At 36.4% G+C, this 24,283-nt stretch overlaps 2 protein-coding genes and 1 long non-coding RNA gene across 3 annotated transcripts; 1 reads left to right on the top strand and 2 right to left on the bottom strand.

The window, feature by feature from the left end:
* Nucleotides 1-2,983: 2,983 nt before the first annotated feature.
* On the bottom strand, nt 2,984-3,556 carry LOC126615310 (uncharacterized). Its single transcript, XM_050283132.1, has one exon. The coding sequence runs from the start codon at nt 3,554-3,556 to the stop codon at nt 2,984-2,986; it is 573 nt and encodes a 190-aa protein (XP_050139089.1).
* Nucleotides 3,557-14,820: 11,264 nt separating this feature from the next.
* On the top strand, nt 14,821-17,149 carry LOC126616951 (ABC transporter G family member 4). The gene has a single exon (XM_050285057.1). The coding sequence runs from the start codon at nt 15,137-15,139 to the stop codon at nt 16,943-16,945; it is 1,809 nt and encodes a 602-aa protein (XP_050141014.1). The 5' UTR covers nt 14,821-15,136; the 3' UTR covers nt 16,946-17,149.
* Nucleotides 17,150-22,060: 4,911 nt separating this feature from the next.
* LOC126616913 (uncharacterized) lies at nt 22,061-22,702 on the bottom strand. The gene is made up of 2 exons (XR_007621294.1): nt 22,594-22,702; nt 22,061-22,362 (listed from the first exon to the last, which is right to left on the bottom strand). It is a non-coding gene; the product is annotated as an uncharacterized LOC126616913 (long non-coding RNA).
* Between the last annotated feature and the right edge of the window lie 1,581 nt (nt 22,703-24,283).

Here is a 24,283-nt window from a genome sequence, read left to right as displayed (position 1 = left end):
TGGGATCAGCAAAGTTCCTCTTTCTTGTCTTTTTCTTGCCACTGAAGCGGATGTCGGCTTTGAAGTTTGACTAAGACAAGATTATACATACAAATTTACAAATGATATTTCTACTCTAAGCTAAACTATTGAATTTTACAAATGATATTTCTACTCTAAGCTAAACTATTGAATTGAAAAAGGTTATGTCGACTAACACAATCCATCACTTGCAAAACCAATTTTTATTTTATTAGTAAGCATATAAATTATAATCGTAAGAGAATATCAGCAGCCTAATGACATTGCAGATTGAACCTCATGCTAATTAATCAAAATATTTTGCATGATGGTGGCGAAAATGTTAACGTATTATTATTATTATTTTTACTGTAATTATTATTTGGCCCAATTAGGTAGCTTAATAGAGCGTTTGACTTGTAAATTACCTGTTCTGGAAGTAGGAAAAGTATGCTTCGAGTCTGTCGACAGAAGGAAACTTCAACGATATTTATAAGAGAAAAAGTAAGTGGCATACACAAGCTCTATAAGAAATATCCCAAAGGCGGCTAATTAGATATGATCAATTCAACTGTGACGCGTTGAAAAGATCATGGTATTGAAACAGGTCGTGTTCTTATACGCACTGTTATATGTATCAGTGTCAGTGCCACTGGATCAATCAAATGGTCATGATTTTGTTAAATACGGGTAAGTGCATCGATGTTAAATGTAGATACTCGGAATCTATTTAAAATGAAAATAGTTATAAAATCATCGGATATTATTTTCTCACTTAAAATATAACGCGTGGATGGTATACCATATGATTTTTATTCTCAGAAAAGTTTCTATAGACAATCAATCCACTAGTGCATATTCTTTTCTCTGTTTGTAATTTTCTGTTAGAGTGAACAGGTTGGAATTTAAATCCAATTCAAGCAATCAAATTGAAGCCGTGGGAAAGGTTAGGGTCCCAGATATGATTGTTCTATCAACTTGACTCTTCCCTTTGTGTTGATGAAGCAAGAGCTTTATGAAGATGCTTGGGGTGATGGGCAAGCAAGGTCTGGCATAGATCATCTACTTTTTCAGCTGAAATTGATCACAAATCATCTCCTTCTCAATCTAATTGAGAAATCTATGTCAATCAAATACTGTCAAATTTTCCTCTTCACCTAAAGCTGGTAAGGCAGATCATCAGGCTACACAAAGGCTTTATCCTTCTATTCCGCTCCAAATAAGCCTTTGGTCCCTTACAATGATAATCGTAAAACAGGTCACTGAGTTTGTCCACTGCAAATCATTTTGATCATTCTGAGAAAAATTTGTCAATATGCTTGTTAAATTGTTACGTGAACGATCATGTGATCACCTTTGAAGATATTTTTGTCAAACCAACCCCTTTACTTAACGGGTATATTGACAGATTTTTTTAAGGAATGATCAAAATGATTTATGATGGATAAACTTATGGACTATTTCTATCAATTTTTATTATTATGGACCAAAATGAAGAGTTATGTCAATCTCAAAGACTATTTTGATTAAAAAAACCTTTAAAATATGATCAATTTCTCAATTATTTTATTTATACGATCCAATAGCACAATGTTATATGTAAATTTCTTTACATAACATTACATTAGTAGACTGAAATCTCTATCCACTCAACGTAAGTATACAGGTCTCAGGTCTGCAAAATTAGATCAGTGCTTTTTTATAAACAGCCATGAAATCCAGGTGTGTTCGGTTATCAAAAGTGCACACAGTAAATACAGTACTTTATCAAATTCACGCAACTTTTTACCCTAATTATTTTCTTCAACCGAAATTTGAATATAAAAGTCATCATTTCCTTCTTACGTATGATCATGATATATGCAGATGCGACAATATTCGTAGGCAATCACTACCAGCGGGCCATCAGCCCGACATTACATGCGAATGTGGTTAACATGATTTTCATTTCATTTGGCTAGTTGAATTCAAGCTGGCAGGTACAACCTAAATAATTCATGCTCTCGTTACTGTCAATGTCATCCTATCAATTTCAAGCTCCAGCTTGCTATTTTTTTTTTATTCATATATATAAATATATAATTTTTTTGATAAAACGATTGTGTCATTGGTTAAATTGTTAAATATTAACGAGATTGGGATCAGTGGGGGTTGAGCCCACACCATAGTGCACTAATGTTCTTTTTTGCCGTTGTTGCGATAATCATTTACCATATATATAAGCCTTCTAGAATGCGTTCGAATGCTTGAATGCTCTGAGGTGATAGAAAATGAAGCAAAGGCAAAAATCGAACGAAGTTAAGAAAAAGAGGTTAATGTGCCAGGTAGGCATACAAGTGAGAATATTCTTCCTTTCACATTGGTGGAAAATTCAACCATTTCCCAGCTTGAATCTGGTTCAATCCATAAACACACGCAACCCCATCTCCAACGGAGACCACGCGACCGATCTTATCTACTTGAAAATTCGTTTATTATCTACATTAAATTTATTTAAACAACAAGATAAATGATTCAATTTTGAGAATAGTGGTGAGACCACAAATTTGCTTAAGACTTTTTTCTCCTTATTGAGACTTAAGGTTTATTACAAGTTAAATAGTAGTTAAAAAAACGCAGGGAGAAAAGAAATGCAGATACAGTTGTCCTAATTTTTAATTGAACAAATTTGAAGTTAGTTAATGGAATAATTCTTTTCTTTTTTTTGTTCGAAAAGTTAATGAATAATTCGTTGCAAGCAAATACTGTGGATCTCAAAAATTTAAACCAATATTGTACAAAGAATATGCAAAAGATGAAAACTTGCACAGCCTTCAACATACTTATAATATTTCCCTCCATATGAAAAACTAAGAATACAAATTAATATTCAACAACAACCAAACTTCAAACCCATAAAAATGAAATGAAAAATAATTCCCAAGAAAACCCAATAAAAAGAAAAGAAGAAAGACGAAAATTAATCAAGGACTTAATAATTTGATCACTTGCAAGTCAAGACGTGGACCGTTTTGGCCTTAGTATCAAGATTTACGGTGCAGTTCATGTCAGCAGACTTCTTCTTCTTGATAATGTTCAACAGATGAACCTTCCCATCCAACTTAGCGTACGCTGTGAAAGTCAAATTCCCAGAGCTCAGATCGCTACTCAACTGAGAGTGGCTCGAAATCTTGTTCGAACTCAACGAGACTAAAACATCAATCCTCTTTGTTTTCTTAGCCTTAGCCTTTTCCTTATCTATGGTTCCCTCGCCGACTTCGGTGCCTTCGTACGAGAAAGTTGCCTTGCTGCTCTCGAACTTGTAGTGTCCAAAGTTGTTGTTTTTGACCGCAACGACGGTGGTGAATTGAACTTTGAAGGAAGGAGAGGAGGAGCTGGAGTTTATCACGAGTGTGTTACTGTTGATTGCAACCGAGTCTAAACGGACTTTGGGAGTTTTGACTCGGAGGACGAAAACCACAAAGAGGACTATGATAACGGTTTGGACTATGATCCCGGCGGCTATGCAAAGCAAGCACCTATTTCGCTTTCGGTGCGAATCGTCGGTTCCGGTCATGTTGTAATGATTCTGGATCTGGTTTGGACTGAGATTGGGAAGTAGAGGCTTTCTTTTTGTTGTTGGTTTGGTTTGAAGGTGTTGTCAATTTAGTGCAAGAAGGAAAGTGTATTTATAATAGGGCTGTGGACCTTGTAGGGTTTTTTTTGCTATATTTTCATATTTTGGATGTTGGACGGGCCTTACATAATCCATTTTCTAGCTGAGTTCGCCCTAACGGGTTTTTTTATTTCAATTTGTTCTAAAAATGTTTAGACGTTATTTGAAATAAACTAAACTTTTGTAAGACAAATTTATACAAGCTTCGAATGTTTGAAACTCGGTAAATAATAGTTACTGAAATGAGTATTTTTTTATTTATGTTTTTAATAACAATAAAATAAATAAATAAAGTAGGTTACTCATGATGATTTTAATTATGGTATATCTGAAAAATAAATATAAATTATGAGATAACTACAGAAAATTGTTTAGTTCACAACTCAGAACTAAGGTTTTATATAGGAGGTATGGTGTGGCTTGTGAGTGAAAAAGTGTATAGTAATTACCTAACCTAATTCCTATTGGGCGACTAAGTCGAATGACAGAGTGTGTTGAGCTCAGAGTGAGGTAGAGAGTCAGAGAGATGAGTTTGAAATGTCACATATTGTGATATAGAATATTTCACGCAGAAGGCATGTAATACTAGGACGAAGTTGCGTCGCTCAAGTTTAAAATATTCGCAGTTTGAGGGGGTGACAAGCTTCCCATGATACTGGGAAAACAAGGACATTCATACACACACACATATATACATGCAGCTAGGATCTTAAGAATACTTTGGAAGCTCTATTGTATTCGACTCTAAAAACAATCATGTAATGATGATGATGTTGGTGTCAAAGCTCAGACGGAGATCTAGATTGGGTTTAACACGTATTTGCTCCAAATGTTGCTTTCAACTTTGTTGCCACATAATGGCGAGAGAGAGAGAGAATAGATGTGTCACTATTAGCGGTTGTCAACAAACATTGTTTGTGTTTTAAGTGCTTGTGAAAGGTGCAAGTAAACTGAATCATAACACAAGCTGGGAGAGCTATAAAAATTTAAGATCTTAGGGGTCCAATCAGTGTGCATTGAAAGAAAGTTTTGAGTTTGTAGCTGAAGAGCTAAGAGTTTGCTAAAAAGCAGTTGGATTGATTGAAGAATTACTCAAGGTTTTGTATAATCATAGAGATTGATTTTAACGAAGGCCCCGAGCTTGAAGACCTCTAGTTCTATTTATACAGTGGAGAAGGAAATCGATCTTATTGCTGAGCTGGAGCCGGGATAGATAATTTATTGGCGGATAATGGCTGTAATTCCTGGTAGGTGTTATGTCTAGTGGAGTTTCGCACGATTGATATGGCAACATTAGTGTGTAGGATGACGTGTGCATCGACATTTAAGTATGCAACATATTCCCAGATTTGACAGTCTGTATGGCAGAAGCGCATCAAGGAAGAACCTGTTCAAGCCTCAGACGGGTTAGAGTGGAGTGAGGTGGTTGTCCTAGCCCTAGAATATGATCCTTAATTAGGCTTTGAAGTTGGTGGGCCAGAGTCATGCAACTTTGCGTAAATAAAAATAATTTGGTCCCATAACATATGCCTTGTTTTTATTTATGACCTAAACAGATAAAAGTAATACAAAATTTAGGATGAACTGGATGATTAAAGTTAAAACTCAATTTATATCATGATTAAACTCATGTTTGATATAAACTCTCTTACCAGTTACAAATGTATGAAAATAATTCTAGGATGGATTATTATGTTCATCCAACGATGCAAAACAGCTCAGTTCCCTTTTGAACCAAAATCCATCAAATCGTCAACTGGATAATATTTAATTCGGGGAACTTGTAGTGTATATATAGTAGAGGTATCACCTTGGCCATGCTAGCTAACTAAAGGATTAAACGACCATATCATAATATTTCGAACAAGGACTTAATTTCCAGGGGCACCAAGGTTGCGTATATCAAATAATATCATACCATATAATACCAAACCCTAGTTGTTATTTTCAGTCATTGTTTATTGTTACCAGTGTGATGATTTAACTTAATTGGCCTTTGGGTGGCCGGTCTTCCACGGCGGCGAATTGGTCCCTTCCATGAACGTAATATTCGATTCCATCCTAAGCTTCTTGATATAAATTATCTGGGAAACAATGTATCTAACAATATTATTATATACCATCATAGGCTCCTTGTTCCTTGAGATCCAAAACGTGTGAATAAATGTAGATTAATTTTTGCAAATACAGAGAAAGACGTCATTGATCTTTTCAATTATGAAGAATATCATTCATCATTGTCTGATATTTTTTTAAGATTATTGTTGAATGCTAATATTGCGAAGTAAAAGCATAAATTATGTAGGATGGTCATATCATATTATTACAATAATTAAGGCCTTGAAGATCCTTCTTTAAACTAACACTTTTGTTCATAAGCACTTCTATGATAAGCACATTGAAACTTTTAATAAAAATGTAACTGCTTTCTGAAGAAAAAAAATACTTAAATTGTTTCCTATAAAAACCACAAGTATAGATAGTACTTCTTTTATAAAGCACTTTAAGTGAAACACTTTTAATTTTTTATATCAAACACATTTTTGGTGACCTGAAAACAATTTTAGTTAATTTAAAGATCCCATGTGATGCCTTCTTCGTTGAACTTGAAGATCCCATGTGCTTTCGCTTTCTGGCAAAATATGATTAGTGTTAATTATGTTTCTTAATGACATTGAGAGACTTTTTAATTCCTAACCAATAATGCGACAAATGAATCATCAATTAAAGATGTGTATTACGAGGATGGTCCAAATTAATCCAAATATTCTTAGTACTACGAGTCCAGTCAAATAAAAAGAAAAAGAAAATGGAAGGATGTTGGGGGTGAGCGGGGCGCTAGCTTGGGGAGATTAGGGTTTCCCCTTCGTTTGTATTAACTATAAAATATGGATACAACAAAAGATTAAACTATAACAGATGTAAGACCTTGCATATTTCCCTGAATTCTCAACACAACTGACCCGGGGGGGGGGGGGGGGTGTGTGGGAACAATGCGCTGTCTTCTGCGGTGTCTTGTTTGCCGGTCGATCAATCTTTATACCAGAGTGAAATCTGCAATTGCCCGACTTTGTTCAGAAGAAATATATAATAAATTATTCTTAAGCAGGTTTTAGGCCCATGTCATTCTCTTCTCACTATTTGGAAAATGGGCTTATAATCCTGATCACCTCATCAAAGTATTTTGTTTTGGGGCTGGCACTATTGGATCAATAAGTGCGTTACAGTTTTCCTACCTTAGAACAAACATGAAGGAAAATTATCACTACTCTACATAAATATAAGAGGGAGCAAGAATCGTGTAGTTTAAGTTGTTATGAGTATAGTTTTTTATCTGAAGTTTTAGGTTTGGTTCTCTCCCCTATCATCACATATTGACAAAAGAAAAGTTATTAAACATCATTTTGGGTACCGTCTGTTATCTCATTGTAGTAGGGTAATATGATATAGATTACATGGCAGAGTAGATATATCAAACTAAAAGGCGCAAATCCTGTTGGAACTTGTGAATCGCCCATACACTTTACCTAATTCCCCTTTATAAGTGAGTTCACTCACCTATTGTTTGAAAGGAATTCGGCCAAAGATATGGATCTTGGGCCTTGGACTTGGAAGGTTTGGGTATATATATTAAATGTCAAAGATGGGTCTTGCCCTTGGGGCTCAGATGGACGAAAAACATTAGTACGATTTTTACGTTTTTGATTTTAGGATTCAATTTTTTCTGAAAGGATAAGACTGTTTACAAAAATAGTTACATCCATTCTGAAAGGATAAGAATGTACAACCATAACTGTTCAAAAACGTCATTACATATATGGCTGTGATATCAGAAACGAAGAAACAATTCCATTGCTCTCTCTTTGATCCTTCACGCCCAAGCCTCTATCTTCCATAAACAAGTCAGTGATTATTGTTATGATTTTATATGCAGTTTTATTAATTATTCATATTATGGTATATTGTGTATATAGTGAAATTGTAATTCGAAATAAAATGTGCAATTATTATATATTGTATAATTGATATTTGATTGGTTATAACAATCTAAGACAGAAAATTCTATTCCATGGATCAATCAAATGTTGGTGTCGTCAAGCAACACGTTGAGAAACCTGAGAAATTCAAGGGAGTTGATTTTAAACTTTGGCAACATAAGATGTTGTTCTACTTGACAACTATGAACTTGAGTCACGTCTTTACTTCTGAGGCCCCTGAAGCACCAGAAGAAGGAGACATTCCTGTCAAAATTCTGCAGGCTATACAAGCCTGGACTCACAGTGAATTTCGATGCAGGAATTACATTATGAATGCTTTAGATGACTCTCTGTATGATGTTTATTCATCATATAAGACGAGTAAAGATATGTGGGAGTCTATGGACAAAAAATATGTCTGAAATGGCTAGTTCCAAGAAGTTTGTGATCGGAAAATTTCTGAATTACAAGATGAGTGACACCAAGTCTGTTGTCAAGCATGTTGAAGAACTCCAAGTGATTATTCATGAGTTAGATGAAAAGAATCTTGGTTAGAAATAAGGCTTTATGATTGGCTCTATTATAGAGAAACTACTTTCAAATTGGAAGGACTTTAAGATTTATTTGAAGCATCTAACTGAAGACATGATCATGGATTAATTGATTCTCAAACTGCGTGTGGAAAAAAATTATCGCAAAAATGAGAAGTATGATGCCTTATTGCTGGAGGCAAAAGCCAATATTGTGGAAGGATGAAACTCACACAAGGCAAAGCACCATCAGAAAAACAAAGGCAATGATGTTACAAAGGAATCACTGACTGCTGCGAAAGGGAAAACCTTCAAGAAAGTCAAAGGAGTTTACTGGGTTTGTGGAAAGATAGGTTATATGGCCAAAGATTGTCACCACAAGAAGGATCAGAATATTGAGAATTCCAATCAAACAAACATTTCAGAAGGAAAGTTTGTTGCTATTGTATTTGAGGTCAATTTATTTACTAATTCCAATGATTGGTGGGTTGATACATGAGCAACAAGGCATGTTTGTACTGATCGGAATTTATTTGTTTCTTACCAACTATTTGATGGTGGAGAAAATCTGTACATGGGAAATGCAATTGCATCTGCCGTGGTAGGGAAGGGAAAAGTGACGCTCAAACTCACTTCTGGAAAAGAGCTTTCACTCACCAATGTTCTGCATGTTCCTGATATTCGCAAGAATCTGATTTCTGGATCACTTCTGAGTAATAAAGGTTTCAAATTAGTCTTTGAATATGATAAGTTTGTAATCACCAAGGGTGAGGTGTATGTGGGAAATGGCTACTTGGCTGAGGGGCTCTTCAAATTGAATGTACTTTCTGCTGATGCTATTAATAATAATAACAAGTTTAGTGCTTCTTCTGCTTACTTGATTGAGTCCTCTACATTATGGCATGCAAGATTAGGACATGTTAATTTTTGTTCTCTTCAAAGAATGGTTAACTTAGGCCTATTGCCCAAATGTTCCATGAACAAAGTATCTAAATGTGAGATATGCACATAATCCAAATATGCAAGACATTCATATAAATCAGTGGAAAAATCCAATGCAATACTTGGTTTAATCCATGGTGATCTTTGTGATTTCAAGTCCACACCAACTCGTGGAGGAAATAACTACTATATTTCTTTCATTAATGATTGCAATAAGTATTGTTATGTTTATTTGATTCATAGCAAAGATGAAGCTTTAAATATGTTTAAGACATTTAAAGCTGAAGTCGAAAATCAACTAGACAAAATAATAAAAGTCTTAAGGTCGGATAGAGGTGGTGAATACGAATCTAATGACTTTGCAAATTTTTTTTCGAAACATGGAATAGTATATCAAACGACAGCACCATATACTCCTCAACAAAACAGAGTGGCTGAACGAAAAAACCAAACATTGAAAGATATGATTAATTCCATGTTATCGATTTTGGTGCACCACATAATTTATGGGGTGAGACACTCCTTGCTGCCAACACAATATTGAACCGAATACCACATAAGAAGACTAATCAATCTCCTTATGAAATTTGGAAAGGTAGGTTACCTACATATAAAACTTTGAAGGTGTGGGGTTATCTTGCGAAAGTTCAAGTGCCTCTTTTGAAGAGACAAAAGTTTGGACCAAAAACAGTGGATTGTATATTTATTGGTCACGCCAATAATAGTTCAGCATACAGATTTTTGGTTAATAAATCTGAAATTGCAGACATTCACGTAAATACAATACTTGAATCTACATAAGCTAAGTTCTTTGAGGAAATTTTTCCTTATAAAGATATGTCATATGTTTTGAATAAAAAAGTACATGATGATACTACGAGAAATAATAACGATAATCAAGCTTCAACTTGTAGAATCCAAAGCCAAGTTTGGAACCAGGAATAGTAAAAGGGCAAAATTTACGAAGGATTTTGGTCCTAACTTCCTCACTTATCTAACTGAAGAAGAGCCTCAAACTTGTAAGGCTATATTAGAATCCTCTGAAGCACCTTATTGGAAAGAAGTTATTCAAAGTGAAATGGAATCCATTATGCAAAATAATACATGGGAATTGGTTAATTTGCCTTCGGGAAATAAACCAATAGGACACAAATGGATTTTCAACAAGAAATTGAGATCGGATGATACCATAGACTAGTATAAAGCTCGTCTAGTTGCCAAAGGGTATCGTCAAAAAGAAGGACTTGACTACTTTGACACTTATTCACCAATAGCTAGAATAACATCTATGAGGTTGTTAATAACTATAACGTCTGTTTACAATCTCGAGATACATCAAATGGATGTCAAGACTGTATTTTTAAATGGTGAATTAGACGAAGAAATATATATGGAACAACTTGAAGGTTTCATTGTCAAAGGTCAAGAAAAGAAGGTTTGCAATATGATTAAGTCATTATATGGACTTAAACAAGCTCCTAAGCAATGACATGAAAAATTCAGTCTTAAACGGATTTGTAATCAATGAAAGTGATAAATGCATTTATGTTAAGCAAACGAAAAATGCATGTGTTATTATATGTCTATATGTTGATGACATGCTCATAATGGGAACAAACAAAGATGTGATTAATTCCACAAAGAAAATGCTAAATTCTAGCTTTGATATGAAAGATATGGGAATAGCTGATGTGATTCTTGGAGTTCGAATTCTAAAGAATTTAGATGGATATGTTCTAACTCAATCACATTATGTCGAAAAGGTTCTAAAAAGGTTTGGACATTATGATTATAAACCTGCCGTAACTCCATTTGATTTCATTCATAAACTTGCTAAAAATGAAGAAGATAACGTATCTTAATTGGAGTATACCCAAGTTATAGGTTGCTTGATGTACATTATGAATTGTACAAAATCTGATCTCGCTTATTCAATAAGCCGATTAAGCAGGTATTCAAGTAATCCTGGAATAGATCATTGGAATGCTTTACTAAGGGTATTAAGATATTTAAAGCATACAATGAACTATGGTTTGCATTACACTTAATATCCCCAAATTAGAAGGATATAGTGATGCAAATTGGATTTCAGGGAGTACAGACAGTAAATCCACAAATGGATATGTATTTACACTTGGTGAAGCAGTTGTGTATGGAAATTGTCTAAGTAAACGTGTATAGCACATTCGACAATGGAATCAGAGTTTATAGCCTTAGATGCAGCTGCTAATGAAGCTGAATGGCTTAAACATTTTCTGGAAGATATTCCATTATGGCCCAAGCCTGTGACTGCAGTATGCATACATTGTGACAGCATGGCTGCACAAGGTCGAGCCAAAACGCTGAATATAATGGGAAGTCGAGACATATAAGGCGAAGACATATAACCATTAGACAACTACTCAAGAATGGAACTATTTCCATTGACTATATTAAATCTAATGAGAACATTGTCGATCCTTTGACTAAAGGCCTACCCAAGGATCAAGTGACATTTACATTGAGGGGAATAAGTTTAAAGCCAACTCAATGAGTTATAACTTGACGGAAACCTACCCTATCTAATTGGAGATCCCATGGTCTAGGTTCAATAAGTAAACTAGTTGAGGAAAACTCAAGGTAAGAAATACACAATCCTTACTCATTCTTATGATGGAAAACAGTGTGTTGCCTGTAAGACGAAGAAGGTGAATCCCTATTCTTAATAATGCTAATATCTTCTAGTTAAGATGAATAGAACATGATATTCTTGATTAGCATTACCTGTATGAGATTGATGTGGGGTCGCATCTTTGAGAATTGATATGACTACAATTTTCTAAAGGTCTCATGAAATCAGGATATGTTCAAGACCAAAATGAACACAATCGTATGAATTTGAAGTGTGTTAAGATGTGATATGTGGGATACTTATTGTTTCGATTTGCTACAAAGAATGATTAGTTCAAGATATTAAATTCATTGCTTCATTTGGTAAATCCGATAAGTACTCACTAGAGAAGGTTCAAGTCCAAAAGACACCTATCTCGATGCGTATCATATCTTAGTTCTTTAGAAAGACGTTACTAATTTAGTTAGTATCTTATTTTCTATTCAAATGTGGGGTATTGCTAGAGTTTGAATAGAAAATGTGGTATATTGTTGGAACTTGTGAGGGGCTATTGTCCCACATCGCCCATACACTTTACCTAATTCCCCTTTATAAGTGAGTTCACTCACTTATTGTTTGAAAGGAATTAGGCCAAAGCCATGGACCTTGGCCCTTGGACTTGGAAGGTTTGGGTGTATTTATTAAATGTCAAAGATGGGCTTTGGGGCTCAGATGGACGAAAAATACAAGTACGATTTTTACGTTTTTAATTTTAGGATTTAGTTTTTTCTGAAAGGATAAGATTGTTTACAAAAATAGGTACATCAATTTTGAAAGGATAAGAATGAACAACCATAACTGTTCAAAAACGCCATTATATATATGGCTGTGATATCAGAAACGAAGAAACAATTCCATTGCTCTCTCTCTGATCCTTCACAGAGAAACACATAGTAAATTCGTTAAGAATCCAAGCTCGAGTGTAAGAATTTGGGTTAGATAGTTGTATCCTGCAAGATAGACGTCCGTGAACTACTGCACTGGTGTAGGGGCGAATTTCTATCTTAGGAGATTACTACTGCAAGTCTCTATCTTCCATAAACAAGTTAGTGATTATTGTTATGATTTTATATGCAGTTTTATTAAGGGAACTTTAACGAAAAGCACCCGGTACTGTTCACTTTAACCAAAAACCACATTTTTACACTAAAAAGTTAATCCTGGTACTATTCACTTTACCCTTTATTTTGTCCTTATCATTAAAACTCAAAGTTTTCAAACCCTTTTCATTAGTTTTCCTTTTTATTAATTGTTCATATTCTGGCATATTGTGTATATAATGAAATTGTAATTCGAAATAAACTATGTAATTATTATATATTGTATAATTGATATTTGATTGGTTGTAACAAATCCGACACAAAATTTTAAACTTTGCAGATTTAGACCTATGACCTTGATCCGGTTCGAAGAAAACGACATCATAAGTAAGTCTTAGCGCTTCGCCTTGCTGTATAGGCATTTTCAATCGAATTTCATTGTTTACTAATGTTTTATCATTATTTTAAGATTTTAGAATATACTTTTCTCTATTATGTGATTTTTCTAATTCGTTTTGTGTTTGTACTCCTAAAAAGTCTAGGGCCAAGAGGCCTATATAAGCATTTTTTTAGTACATCGATATTTTTTACATTAAGAGGATGAGGAGTTCGGTAAAATCACACAATAGCAAAATCACACAATAAGTAGCTTAATTTGGTATCGAATTCGTTATCTACGAAATTCGAACTTGAGACATTTCACTTTCAAGTGAAAAAAAATATCATCTGACCGTAGTACTGAGTGACTATATAAGCATCTTTTAGAATACTAGAGTTTGTTATCTTTCATGGTATTCAATCATTATATTTTGAAATTTTCTTTTATTTTCTGCTGATTTTTATTTTATTAAGCTTTATGGTTATCTATTTTTTTTGTCAAGACGTTATCGTTGGATACTTTCTTTTTGTCACGTTGTGTCGTTTTCTTATTCTTTGATCAATTCAATTCTTATAGTTTATCTATAATTAATAGTCTTGGTACTACTGCTTAGTTTGCCTTTGATCAACCCCACCTATGCCTTCCTATCATATATACGTACTGTGTAATATTGGCTCATTACCAATCCTGGCTCCAACTGACAAAAAAGAAATAATATCAAGCCTCATGCACGAAGGAAACTAATAACTACATATTATGGACGAATAATACTTGTAATCCCCCTCTTGGAGGGATGAGTTTATTCCACCTCTTTCAAAGAATCTATTTTACCAAAAAAAAAAAAATTATAATCAAAACCGTTCAATTTCTTAATCATTATTAGAAGATCATTCTTACAAAAAAAAAAATTATTTCGAACCGAAGCTCGCTTAGTCATTCAAATGTATCAAAATAAATCAATGATGTAGGTACCAAGTAGCATATTCATAGCCGTTGATTTGTTTGATATATTTGGATGACTAAACGATGTTCGATTCGAATGATTTTTTTATAGAAAAAATCTTTAAATGAAGATTAAGAGATTTAACAGTTCCAATTATAAAATTTTAACGATAAAAATATATTATTTACAAGTTGAGAATGAGCCCATTTCTTGAGTGGGAGAATGCGAGCATTATTTATATATTTTATGCAAGTGCATATCATTTCATCGTGCATGTAGGGTTGTAGGACTCACGGACGTGCAGTTATTTAATACAAAAGCATGTCGTCAAGTGAAGGCAGCCTATTGAAATGCTTTATCCAAGCCTCAACTATACTCTCAAACAAAAGCATATGACAGAAAGAGAGCACAGATGTAGGCTCGTGAATTTGGAGTGAGATACAAAAAAATGGATTTGCTCACATGCTTCTTCATGCAACATATTGGCCACTTTGCCAATTCTACTCCCACAACTACTTTTGAAATTTCTTTTACTTGCACTTTTCTTTATATTTTACCCTTTTTTTTCTTCTTATTTAGTTAAATAGAAAAGCAAATTCCACGCATGTTTCCTAGTTTCAGTTCAATATGAATTATAAGAATAAAATTTCAATCATCATAATAAACTGAGAAGATGAAGGAAGAAAAAAATTACCAAATTCTTTTATACTAGCGAAATTATAATTTAATTGACAAAAAAAATTAAAACTTAATGCAGAATAATGCAGAAGAAAGATATATACTATCTTAACTAGCCAACTTGACTTCGTACACATCTACAATCCCCAACCTATTTAATTAGTTTTGGCCCTTCAATTCATAGTACTCCACCAACATTACATGCATGCCAAACTCAAAGAAACCAAATACCATCAGCACACAATAATTTTCAATTGTATGCATGCATCCCTCTCTCTTCCGCTACTAGTAACATTCCAACTTCTCTTTCTTCTCCGTGTCCAACCCACCACCTAAAACTCCATGGAATCAGATGCACCACCAACCCAACCACCCTCCAAAACTTACGAACTAACAGCCTCTTCCATATCCTACACCAAATCAATCACAGCCGCCACCAGCTTCTCCCCATTTCACCTCCTCTTCAAGCAATGCACCTTCCCCACCACCACCTACATCCTCAAAGACATCTCCCTCACCGCCTACCCCTCCGAAATCCTCGCCATTGTGGGCCCTAGCGGCGCCGGAAAATCAACCCTGCTTGACATCTTAGCCGCCCGAAGGTCACCCACAAGCGGCGCTCTCCTCCTCAACTCTTTCCCCATCAGCAATTCCTCATTCCGCAAGCTCTCAGCCTATGTCCCTCAGCACGACGCATGCCTTCCCCTCCTCACCGTTTTTGAAACCTTTGCTTTTGCCGCAAGCCTCCTCGTCCCTAACCCTAACCCTACAAACATTGCTGCCATTGTCTCCTCTCTTCTGACCGAGCTCCGGCTCACACATTTGTCCAACACCCGCCTCGGCCAAGGCCTATCGGGCGGCGAACGCAGGCGTGTCTCCATAGGCCTCAGCCTTCTCCACGACCCTGCTGTCCTCCTTCTCGACGAGCCCACCTCAGGTCTCGACAGCACCTCCGCTTTCAACGTAATCCAAACCCTAAAATCCATTTGCGCCTCGCGTCACCGCACTGTGATTTTATCAATCCACCAACCCAGCTTCAAAATCCTCTCCACCGTTGATAGAATCCTCTTGCTATCAAAAGGGTCAGTTGTCCACCACGGAACCCTTTCCTCTCTCGAAGTTTTTCTGCTCTCTAATGACTTCACTGTCCCTCCACAACTCAATGCCTTGGAGTATACCATGGAAATTCTCAACCGCCTCCCTCCCATCACAACTACAACCACCACATCATCGCCTCCTAATGATCCTATTAATCATGATAAGCAGGCATTTAGGCCAGTCATTAGATACAAAAGCTCTAGAACTCAAGAGATATTGGCTCTATACAACCGGTTTTGGAAAATCATCTACAGAACAAGGCAGCTCCTTTTAACAAACACTCTTGAAGCACTTCTTGTAGGTCTTGTTTTGGGAACTATTTACATCAACATTGGATTCGATAAGCAAGGAATCGAAAAGCGGTTTGGCCTCTTCGCCTTCACTCTTACATTCCTCCTCTCCTCCACCACCGAAGCCCTACCGATCTTCATCAACGAAAGGCCGATCCTCCTCCGAGAAACCTCCGGCGGAATCTACCGGCTCTCCTCATACCTCATTGCCAACACTCTCGTTTTCTTGCCCTACTTGCTTGCCATTGCGATCATATACTCCGTTTCGGTCTACTTCTTGGTGGGTCTGTGTGGTTCTTGGCAGGCGTTTGCTTATTTTGTTCTGGTCATATGGATCATTGTTCTAATGGCGAATTCATTCGTCTTGTTCTTGAGCTCTCTGGCTCCCAACTACATCGCCGGGACTTCGCTCGTGACGATACTTTTGGGCGGGTTTTTTCTCTTTTCTGGCTACTTCATCTCCCAGGGTAACATGCCCAAGTACTGGCTCTTCATGCACTTCTTCTCCATGTACAAATATGCCCTGGATGCCCTTCTGATCAACGAGTACGGTTGCCTTGTGTCAACGTGTTTGATATGGTACCAAGAGAGTAACAGTGATAGTAAAGTTTGCATGGTGACGGGAGGCGACGTGTTGCAGAAGAGAGGGCTGCATGAAGGGCAGAGGTGGACTAATATCTACATCCTGCTAGGGTTTTTCGTGTTCTATCGTGTGCTTTGTTTGATGGTTTTGATCAGAAGGGTTTCCAGATCAAAGAAGTAGTCAACTAAAGTCAAATATTAATAAGGTACAATAAATTAGTATGTTTGTGTTCGTGAATTTTATTTGCTTGATTCCCAAAAACCGAAGCTGGCTACTGAAATATCCCCTCCATATATGTATGACGAAATTAAAAGGAACATTGCTCCTTATAGCAATTAAAGTATATTGTTGATGTCGATAAATACTAAATGAAATAGGTTGAAAGTGTAAGATCCCACATCGCGCAGGGGAGTGATCCTTAAATGTATATTCTCATCCCTACCTAGCACGAGACCTTTTGGGAGCTCACTGGCTTCGGGTTCCATTGGAACTCTGAAGTTAAGCGAGTAGCACACGAGAGCACTCCAAGGATGAGTGACCCACTAGGAAGTTGCTCGTGAGTTCCCAAAAACAAAATAATGAGAGAATGGTAAGCCCAAAGCGGACAATATCGTGCTACGGTGGTGGATCGGGCCCAGGATGTGGTGGACCTCAGGCCGGGACGTGACAAATGGTATCAGAGCCTAACCCTGGCCGTGGTGTGCCGACGAGGTCGTCGGGCCCCTTAAGGGGGGTGGATTGTAAGATCCCACATCGTCAAGGGGAGTGATCTTTAAATGTATATTCTTATCCCTACCTAGCACGAGGCTTTTTGGGAGCTCATTGGCTTCGGGTTCCGTTGGAACTCACGAGAGCACTTCTAGGATAGGTGACCCATTGGGAAGTTGCTCTTGTCATCATTGTTTGAATTGATCATTGAGATCTAAGTCAAGCACACCACATGCACAGCAGATGAAATACATCGGGGAGCCGTACGTACTGAATCGAGTGAAATGATGACGATGATTGGTCAGGGAGTAGGTTGTGGTGTAGAATGGTGGATAGAAGTTAGAACAATATGTAATCACGGGTCCCTTCAGGAAGCAAAACGATGCGCAATGCATTGAGATTGTGAGCGAAGAATTCAAGATCGTCTCAGCCTTAAACAAATATATTCTGATGACATCGATCAAGAGAGAGAAGGTTTTGTTGTCTGGTGGTGAAGTTGAAGTAGTCACGAAGAAGTTGAAAAGAAAGACAAGGAGAGTTTGTTTGTTTGTTTGCCTTCAGTGCAATGTCCACGGTCACGGGTTTCTCTTAGTTTGGTTTCTTGACGTTATCCCGTGACCCAGCTCAACTCATTCTCGTCATCTTGTCTTTGCAATTGTTGGCCTGTTGTAGCTTTTTGCAATTCCATGCACACAACACAATTGAATTACTGTACTTAATTATTGAAAGATTCTAATATTCTAAATGACACAAAGGGTTGTTTAATTTAGAGTATAGATCAAAATTTTAAAAGTTTTGATTTTAAATTTCGAGTATCAAAATATAAGTGGTTAACTAATCTAAAACCAGAAACTTAAAGTTTAAGTTCTGGCTGATAATTGAACACTTTAATAAAATGATCAACAATACCAAAAAAATGAGATCAAAGTTAAAGAAAATGCACATAGCCAAACTGCTAATGATCAGTCTGAAAAAACATGTACCTTACTTTGATGAAATTGAAGTTCCACCATAAAACCAATTGGCCATATGAGGAGTAGCCCAATATCATATAAGCACATAACAAACCTTGTCCCTCACCAATGTGGGACAACTCTCAACACGCCTCTGCACATGTGGCGGATTTTCAAGCCTACACGTAGACAACAACTGGGTGATGTGGAGCGCGTGTGGCCATTGGGCTTCACACGTGGACAACCTTGCTCTGATACCATGATGAAATTGAGGTTCCACCATAAAACCAATTGGTAATATGAGGAGTAGCCCAATATCATACAAGCACATAGCAAACTTTGTCCCTCACCAATGTGGGACAACTCTCAACATACTTATCTATGGACTAAGCAATAATACTACGACAGTTTGAAACGACTGGGTACTTTACGGATCCATGGACTAAGAAATACTATAGCAGTTTGATACGACATGTTGTTTTGGATTCAACTAAAGATTTTCATTGGTAGTTCAGTTGAGACAATATCAATATCGATAAGGTGAAGCAAGAATGTTGGGCCTAAAAAGTTTATCACGTTTTTTTATGTTAATGTTTATTAACTATCTACCCATTGTGGATAGGGTGTGACTTGTGACTATAGTACCAAACTAACGACTTCATACAACCAATCACTTTAATATCACACTTAGTTACAAGCTCTCGATACCGAACTCGTCTACCACTTGGCTCCTTATGTGTAAAACCATTCATTCTTTAATAACGACGCGACATCATTTCGTTGTACAAATATCCTATTCAAAACATTCATTCTCTTTATCATCATCATCATAATCATATAAAAGATCATCTGTTTTAAAATTCATTTAGTTTGGAGAATGTTTAGTCATCACGTGTCAAAAAAGTCAACAATTAAAGTAACAAATTGATGTATTCATGATGAATTGTCAATTTGTCAACACATGCATATGGATGACAAATAATCTCCAAATTGAATGAATTCTTCAAGAAAAAAATTTAGATAATGTGAATGAGAGTGCATGGTTCCATATTATGATGGGTGTACACTAAAATGACAACACATCTACATGTAAAAAAGAATGACTCCTTGTATATCTAAGTAGTGTCCAAAAGGAAGGGAAAGTGACAAGTGAGTAATCAAACATTCATACAAATCCAACAATTGATATTTGATATAATCGGTGCCCACTGACTTATTTTACCATCCGTGACAACAAATCAAAAACAGGAGTCATGATCACGAAAAGCTACTCGGGTGTTCACCACAAGTAGACCCTTTCCAGGCCTACAACAAAAGCAACTTTACTAGAATACACGTGGTTCAATTCATGAAGTCCAAAATATATTAGAGTAATGTTATGAAGACGATCAATTTAAATGATACTTTTATAAATTATATAATGTGATCGTTGATGATTGATTTATTTAGCATTAGTCTATATATTGACATTAGGCTCCATAACCTTCGATTTCTAGGGTTTCCCTTCCTCCACTAAGAGATCATCTAACAGTTTCTTCTTAGTAATGGAATGAGTGATAATGTTGTCATAAAAAGATTCTAAATAAACAAAAATATGGACCTCAAAAGTAACCCAAAGCCCAAAACAAGGATTGGCCCACAACAAAAAAAACAGAAAACCTTAACCGAAATGCTTTCTTCCAGCTCTTCCGCCGAAATCACCGCCGCAGCAGCACACCTCGACGATCTCGAACCGCCACTACCAACTATTACCAGGAACCATCACCTCAGAGGTGGAAAGAAGATGGATTCCGACTTCCAAACGATAACATCTCGTCAAACAAGACCACCAAAGCAAAGAAGCCTGTGGGATTACCACAAGCAACACTGCCAGAAAAGGCAGATAGAGAGAATGAGGTGGTGTGGCCACCCGAGCCGGTGTGAACACTGGAACTCTACATTACCTTCTCAGTTGGTGACCACAACAGTTCGCGGTCAAAATTGGTTGAAGGTCTGAATAGAGATGGAATCGGTGGAATCCGGAAGAAAGACATGTAGATGGGTGTATGGATGAATGAAAGGATCTGAGAGTTCGATGAGTGGATCTGAGTGCATGGAGAGATTAGTGATAGTCAGTGGTGAAAAGGCTATGGAATACGTAGGAAGAAAAGCAAGGGAAATAAACAAAAAGGAAAGAAAAAGGTTGCAGAGGGAATGAAGAAAAGGTTGCCACCGACCTTAATCGGAATACATTTACTTCATATGTGTATACATTTTCTTCCAATAAGGTGGTTACTGAGCAGTTCATGTTGAAATTTTGTACGGACTATTTCGAATTTAACTAACTTGATTAAGTCGGATTAACTTAGTATGGACTAAGTTGTACAAGAATAATGAAGTATTTGGTGCAATGTAGAACTAAGCTACTGACTAAAATATTTTTGGAATTTAAATTTAAGACGAATTTGAACCACATTATTGTGGCTCGCCCATTGTGAAGCTTATCTCACTCCTCCACCCTTTAGTGTAGAAAATATTTCTTGTTTAGAAAAAAAATAAATAAATAAATTCCACCATCACCATTTTTCTTCCGTTAATCTCAAGATGAGATTTCGTATACCCAAACTCTCCTATCTCTCTCCCTCACTTCCTCTCACAAACTCCATGTTTGCCTGCAAATCTTCAAACCCAAAATCATGAGGGCAAAAAGTGGTTGAATATTTAAGAGAGTGGGCTTAGGCCATCTCTAACCGAGGGCTAGCTCGTTTTAACCATCTGGTCATCTAAAATATTAATATTTTAATAAACAATACATAATCATATTTGCCTCCATCTCCAACCAAGGGTCAAAGGGCCATAGGGCTCATTTTAGCCCTGTCACAAAAAACCGTCTCCAACCGAGGGCCAAACATAATTTATTTAAATTTAAAACAACAACTTAAATTTAAAAACTACAACTTAAATTTGAAATATAATGAAGTGAGATAGTATGCCAGGTGAAAATTATGTGAGAAATGGTGAATAAATGATTTAGATATTTATAGGAAAAAAAAAGGTTTAAATTCATAAAAAAAATTTAAAAAAAAAATGTAAGGCAACGGCTAGCTGCAATCAGCTAGCCGTTGTATTCAAAATTTTAAACTGCGGTAGAATAGTGTTGTGGGCAAATGCTGAAACTGGGAATTGCGGTATGCCGGAGATGGGAATGGGCTTAGGAAAATCAGTTGACTTGTTTCAGTGAAGAACACGGCAAGGGTATTGGCGGCGGAGGTGTAGAAGTAAAAGGTTGGGATGTTGAGGTCTCTTGCGACGTCAAACGCAGTGTCGCAGGACATGTCACTAGTAGAAAAAAGCTCATCTACCACGGTGGATGTCCGTGATAAATTGCAATCTACCACGGACATCGTGCCCGTTAGTATTCTGGATGTGATAAAAAGTCTCTATTTCTACCACGAGCTATGCTCGTTGTCAAATGCAATGTAACCACGAATTGTGCTTGTGGTATATTGGAATCTAATACCACATGTTTTGGCCATTGTGGATTACAAATTGATCACGGCTATTGCCCGTTGTATAAAATTTTCTGAAAATTAAAAAAAAAAATCAATAAACAAATATATATATATATATATATATATATATATATATAAAGATATTTATTTACAAGATTGCATATTTACTTTATAAAAATTCACATATTCAAATATTAAACTAAAAGCTAACAACAAAATGAGTAGTTATATTAAGAAAACCAAATCACTGAGTTATGCTACAGTAGTGTAGACTTTGTTTCACTCTAAAACAAACTCAAGTCCTAGTTCCATCCTTGGTCCTCCAATGATATTCATATTCTCTGCAATCATTTCTTCAAGCCAATCACAATTCAAATTTGCAGGTGCCCAAACATAGTAGTTGATATTTGAATATAAACCCTCATGAAGTAGAACCACCAACCACCTATGAGACAAACAAGGAAAAATATAAAGCTTAGAAATCAAAACTCAACACTTAAGGACATCATACACAAAACAATTCAAATTCACAAAGTCAATTAGACAAAAGGCAAGTAATCATGATCCAAGTGAGTACACGGTGCATGTCAAAAAAATACCTAAGACACCTGAAATTATAAGGACCAAAGAGTCAAGGAACATTGAAACTTCATTTAGCATTAGATACAGTACATACCAATACTTGTTCAACATCCGGCAAAGGAATCATCTTTAATTCTCCTTTTCCATATAACACTTAAGGTAGTCAACTCGTCCTGTACGCCATGATAGAAATTTCATTTACCGGGGAAATGGAATAGTGGTGAATTGGGATTTTATCGGCAGCCAAACAGAGGGGAGAGAGGGAGAGAGAGAGAGAGTAGCGGAGATACCTAAGGACTCAAGGTGGACGAGGAAGAAAGGAGAAAACTGAAAAATTATTGTTGTTGGTGAAATGTTAAGAGAGAGGAGAGTGATAGAGTTCAATTTAATTTCTCACGATTTGGGGAGGGGGAGTTGTGCGGTTACTAGCTGATGGGATGAGATAAACCAATAAATGAAATTTGAGAAGTGTGCGGGAGTGCTGTGAAATTTTCAAATTTCAAAGATGTTAGAAATTTTGCAAAATTCTTGTCCCGCCTCCTCTAAAATTTTTAGTTAAGTGTGTGTGATTCCACCACATATTATGTCAGTGATGGATAACAAAAAAACGATGTGGGGGTTAACAATAATAACCACAAGCATTGTCCGTGGTGGTTTTAGTATATTTATAACGTGCAATTTTGCACGTGGTCATTCATTGCTATTTTACAACAAGCTAAGATTTGTCCGTGATAATATATTGTTATTACTACGTGCTTATTATGCCCGTGGTAAATTTGTACTTTTTATAACGAGCTCATAAAGTCCGTGATAAAATTATCGTGGTAGATGAGTTGTTGTGTTGTAGTGTGTCAATGGTAAAGGCTTTGGAGTTGGTTGTTTGGGAAAGGGTTTGGAGGGCTTTGCGGATGTGAAGTCGCGTGATCTTGAAAGCGATAATGGGCGGATCGAGGACAGGTTTGGGAGGTGTTGGAAGTTGAAGGAAGGATGGGTGGTGGAACTGATTCTACGTATGTTGTCAGTTTTTTTTTTTGCCAAGTACGTATGTTGTTGGTTGAGTGTTGGAGTCTGTGACAAGTTTAGTGGTGTCGACCGTGGTGGTTGGCCCGGTGGAAACGAAGATTGTGATGGAGAATGAAAGGAAGGAGAGGGGGAGGGGGGGTGGAGTAAGTAATGGCTTCCCGAATACCAAGGCGATAAGGTGACCCAATCCTGGAAACGGATACAAAACTATTGCCTCTGCCATATTTTTACACTGAGGAATGAGAGATTTTTTGGATGGCAAGAGAGAAAGTAGTGAAATCGATAGGGAGTTGCTTTGGTATGTATAGGAGTGTTTGATATAAATTATCAACTAACTATATCATTCTTTTGGAAAATACGTCCAGCATCCAACTGCACTTTCCTTTCCACACTTTTCCCTCCAAGCACTGAATGGAAGATGACATTAGTTTTGCAAGGATCCAACTGCATTTTCCGTTCGACACTTTCCGTCCAAGTACTGAATGGAAGATGCAGGGCCGGCCCAGGCCCAGTGCAGGCAGGGCAACCGTCCAGGGTCCAAACAAATTAGGGGCACCAAAATTATTATGGTGATATATTTATATATGTTTTTATGAGAGTATAAATTTATAAAATTTGGTTCAAAGACACAGAAATTTAATTAGAAGTGGTGGTTTGTCATTTGAAAATAATGAGGAGGTCTTGGGTTCAAAACACCATGTGTGCTTATTTACCTTCTATTTTTTACAAATTTCTTTTTATAAGATTATAAATTTATAAAA

This window comes from Malus sylvestris, chromosome 1 (assembly GCF_916048215.2).
Source record: "Malus sylvestris chromosome 1, drMalSylv7.2, whole genome shotgun sequence".
Classification (NCBI taxonomy): Eukaryota; Viridiplantae; Streptophyta; class Magnoliopsida; order Rosales; family Rosaceae; genus Malus; species Malus sylvestris.
This window is presented reverse-complemented; position numbering and strand designations above follow the sequence as displayed.

Excerpts from the sequence above, each read along its gene's own strand:
- LOC126616951 (XM_050285057.1), top strand. The coding sequence starts at position 15,137 with ATGGAATCAGATGCACCACCAACCCAACCACCCTCCAAAACTTACGAA.
- LOC126615310 (XM_050283132.1), bottom strand. The coding sequence starts at position 3,556 with ATGACCGGAACCGACGATTCGCACCGAAAGCGAAATAGGTGCTTGCTT.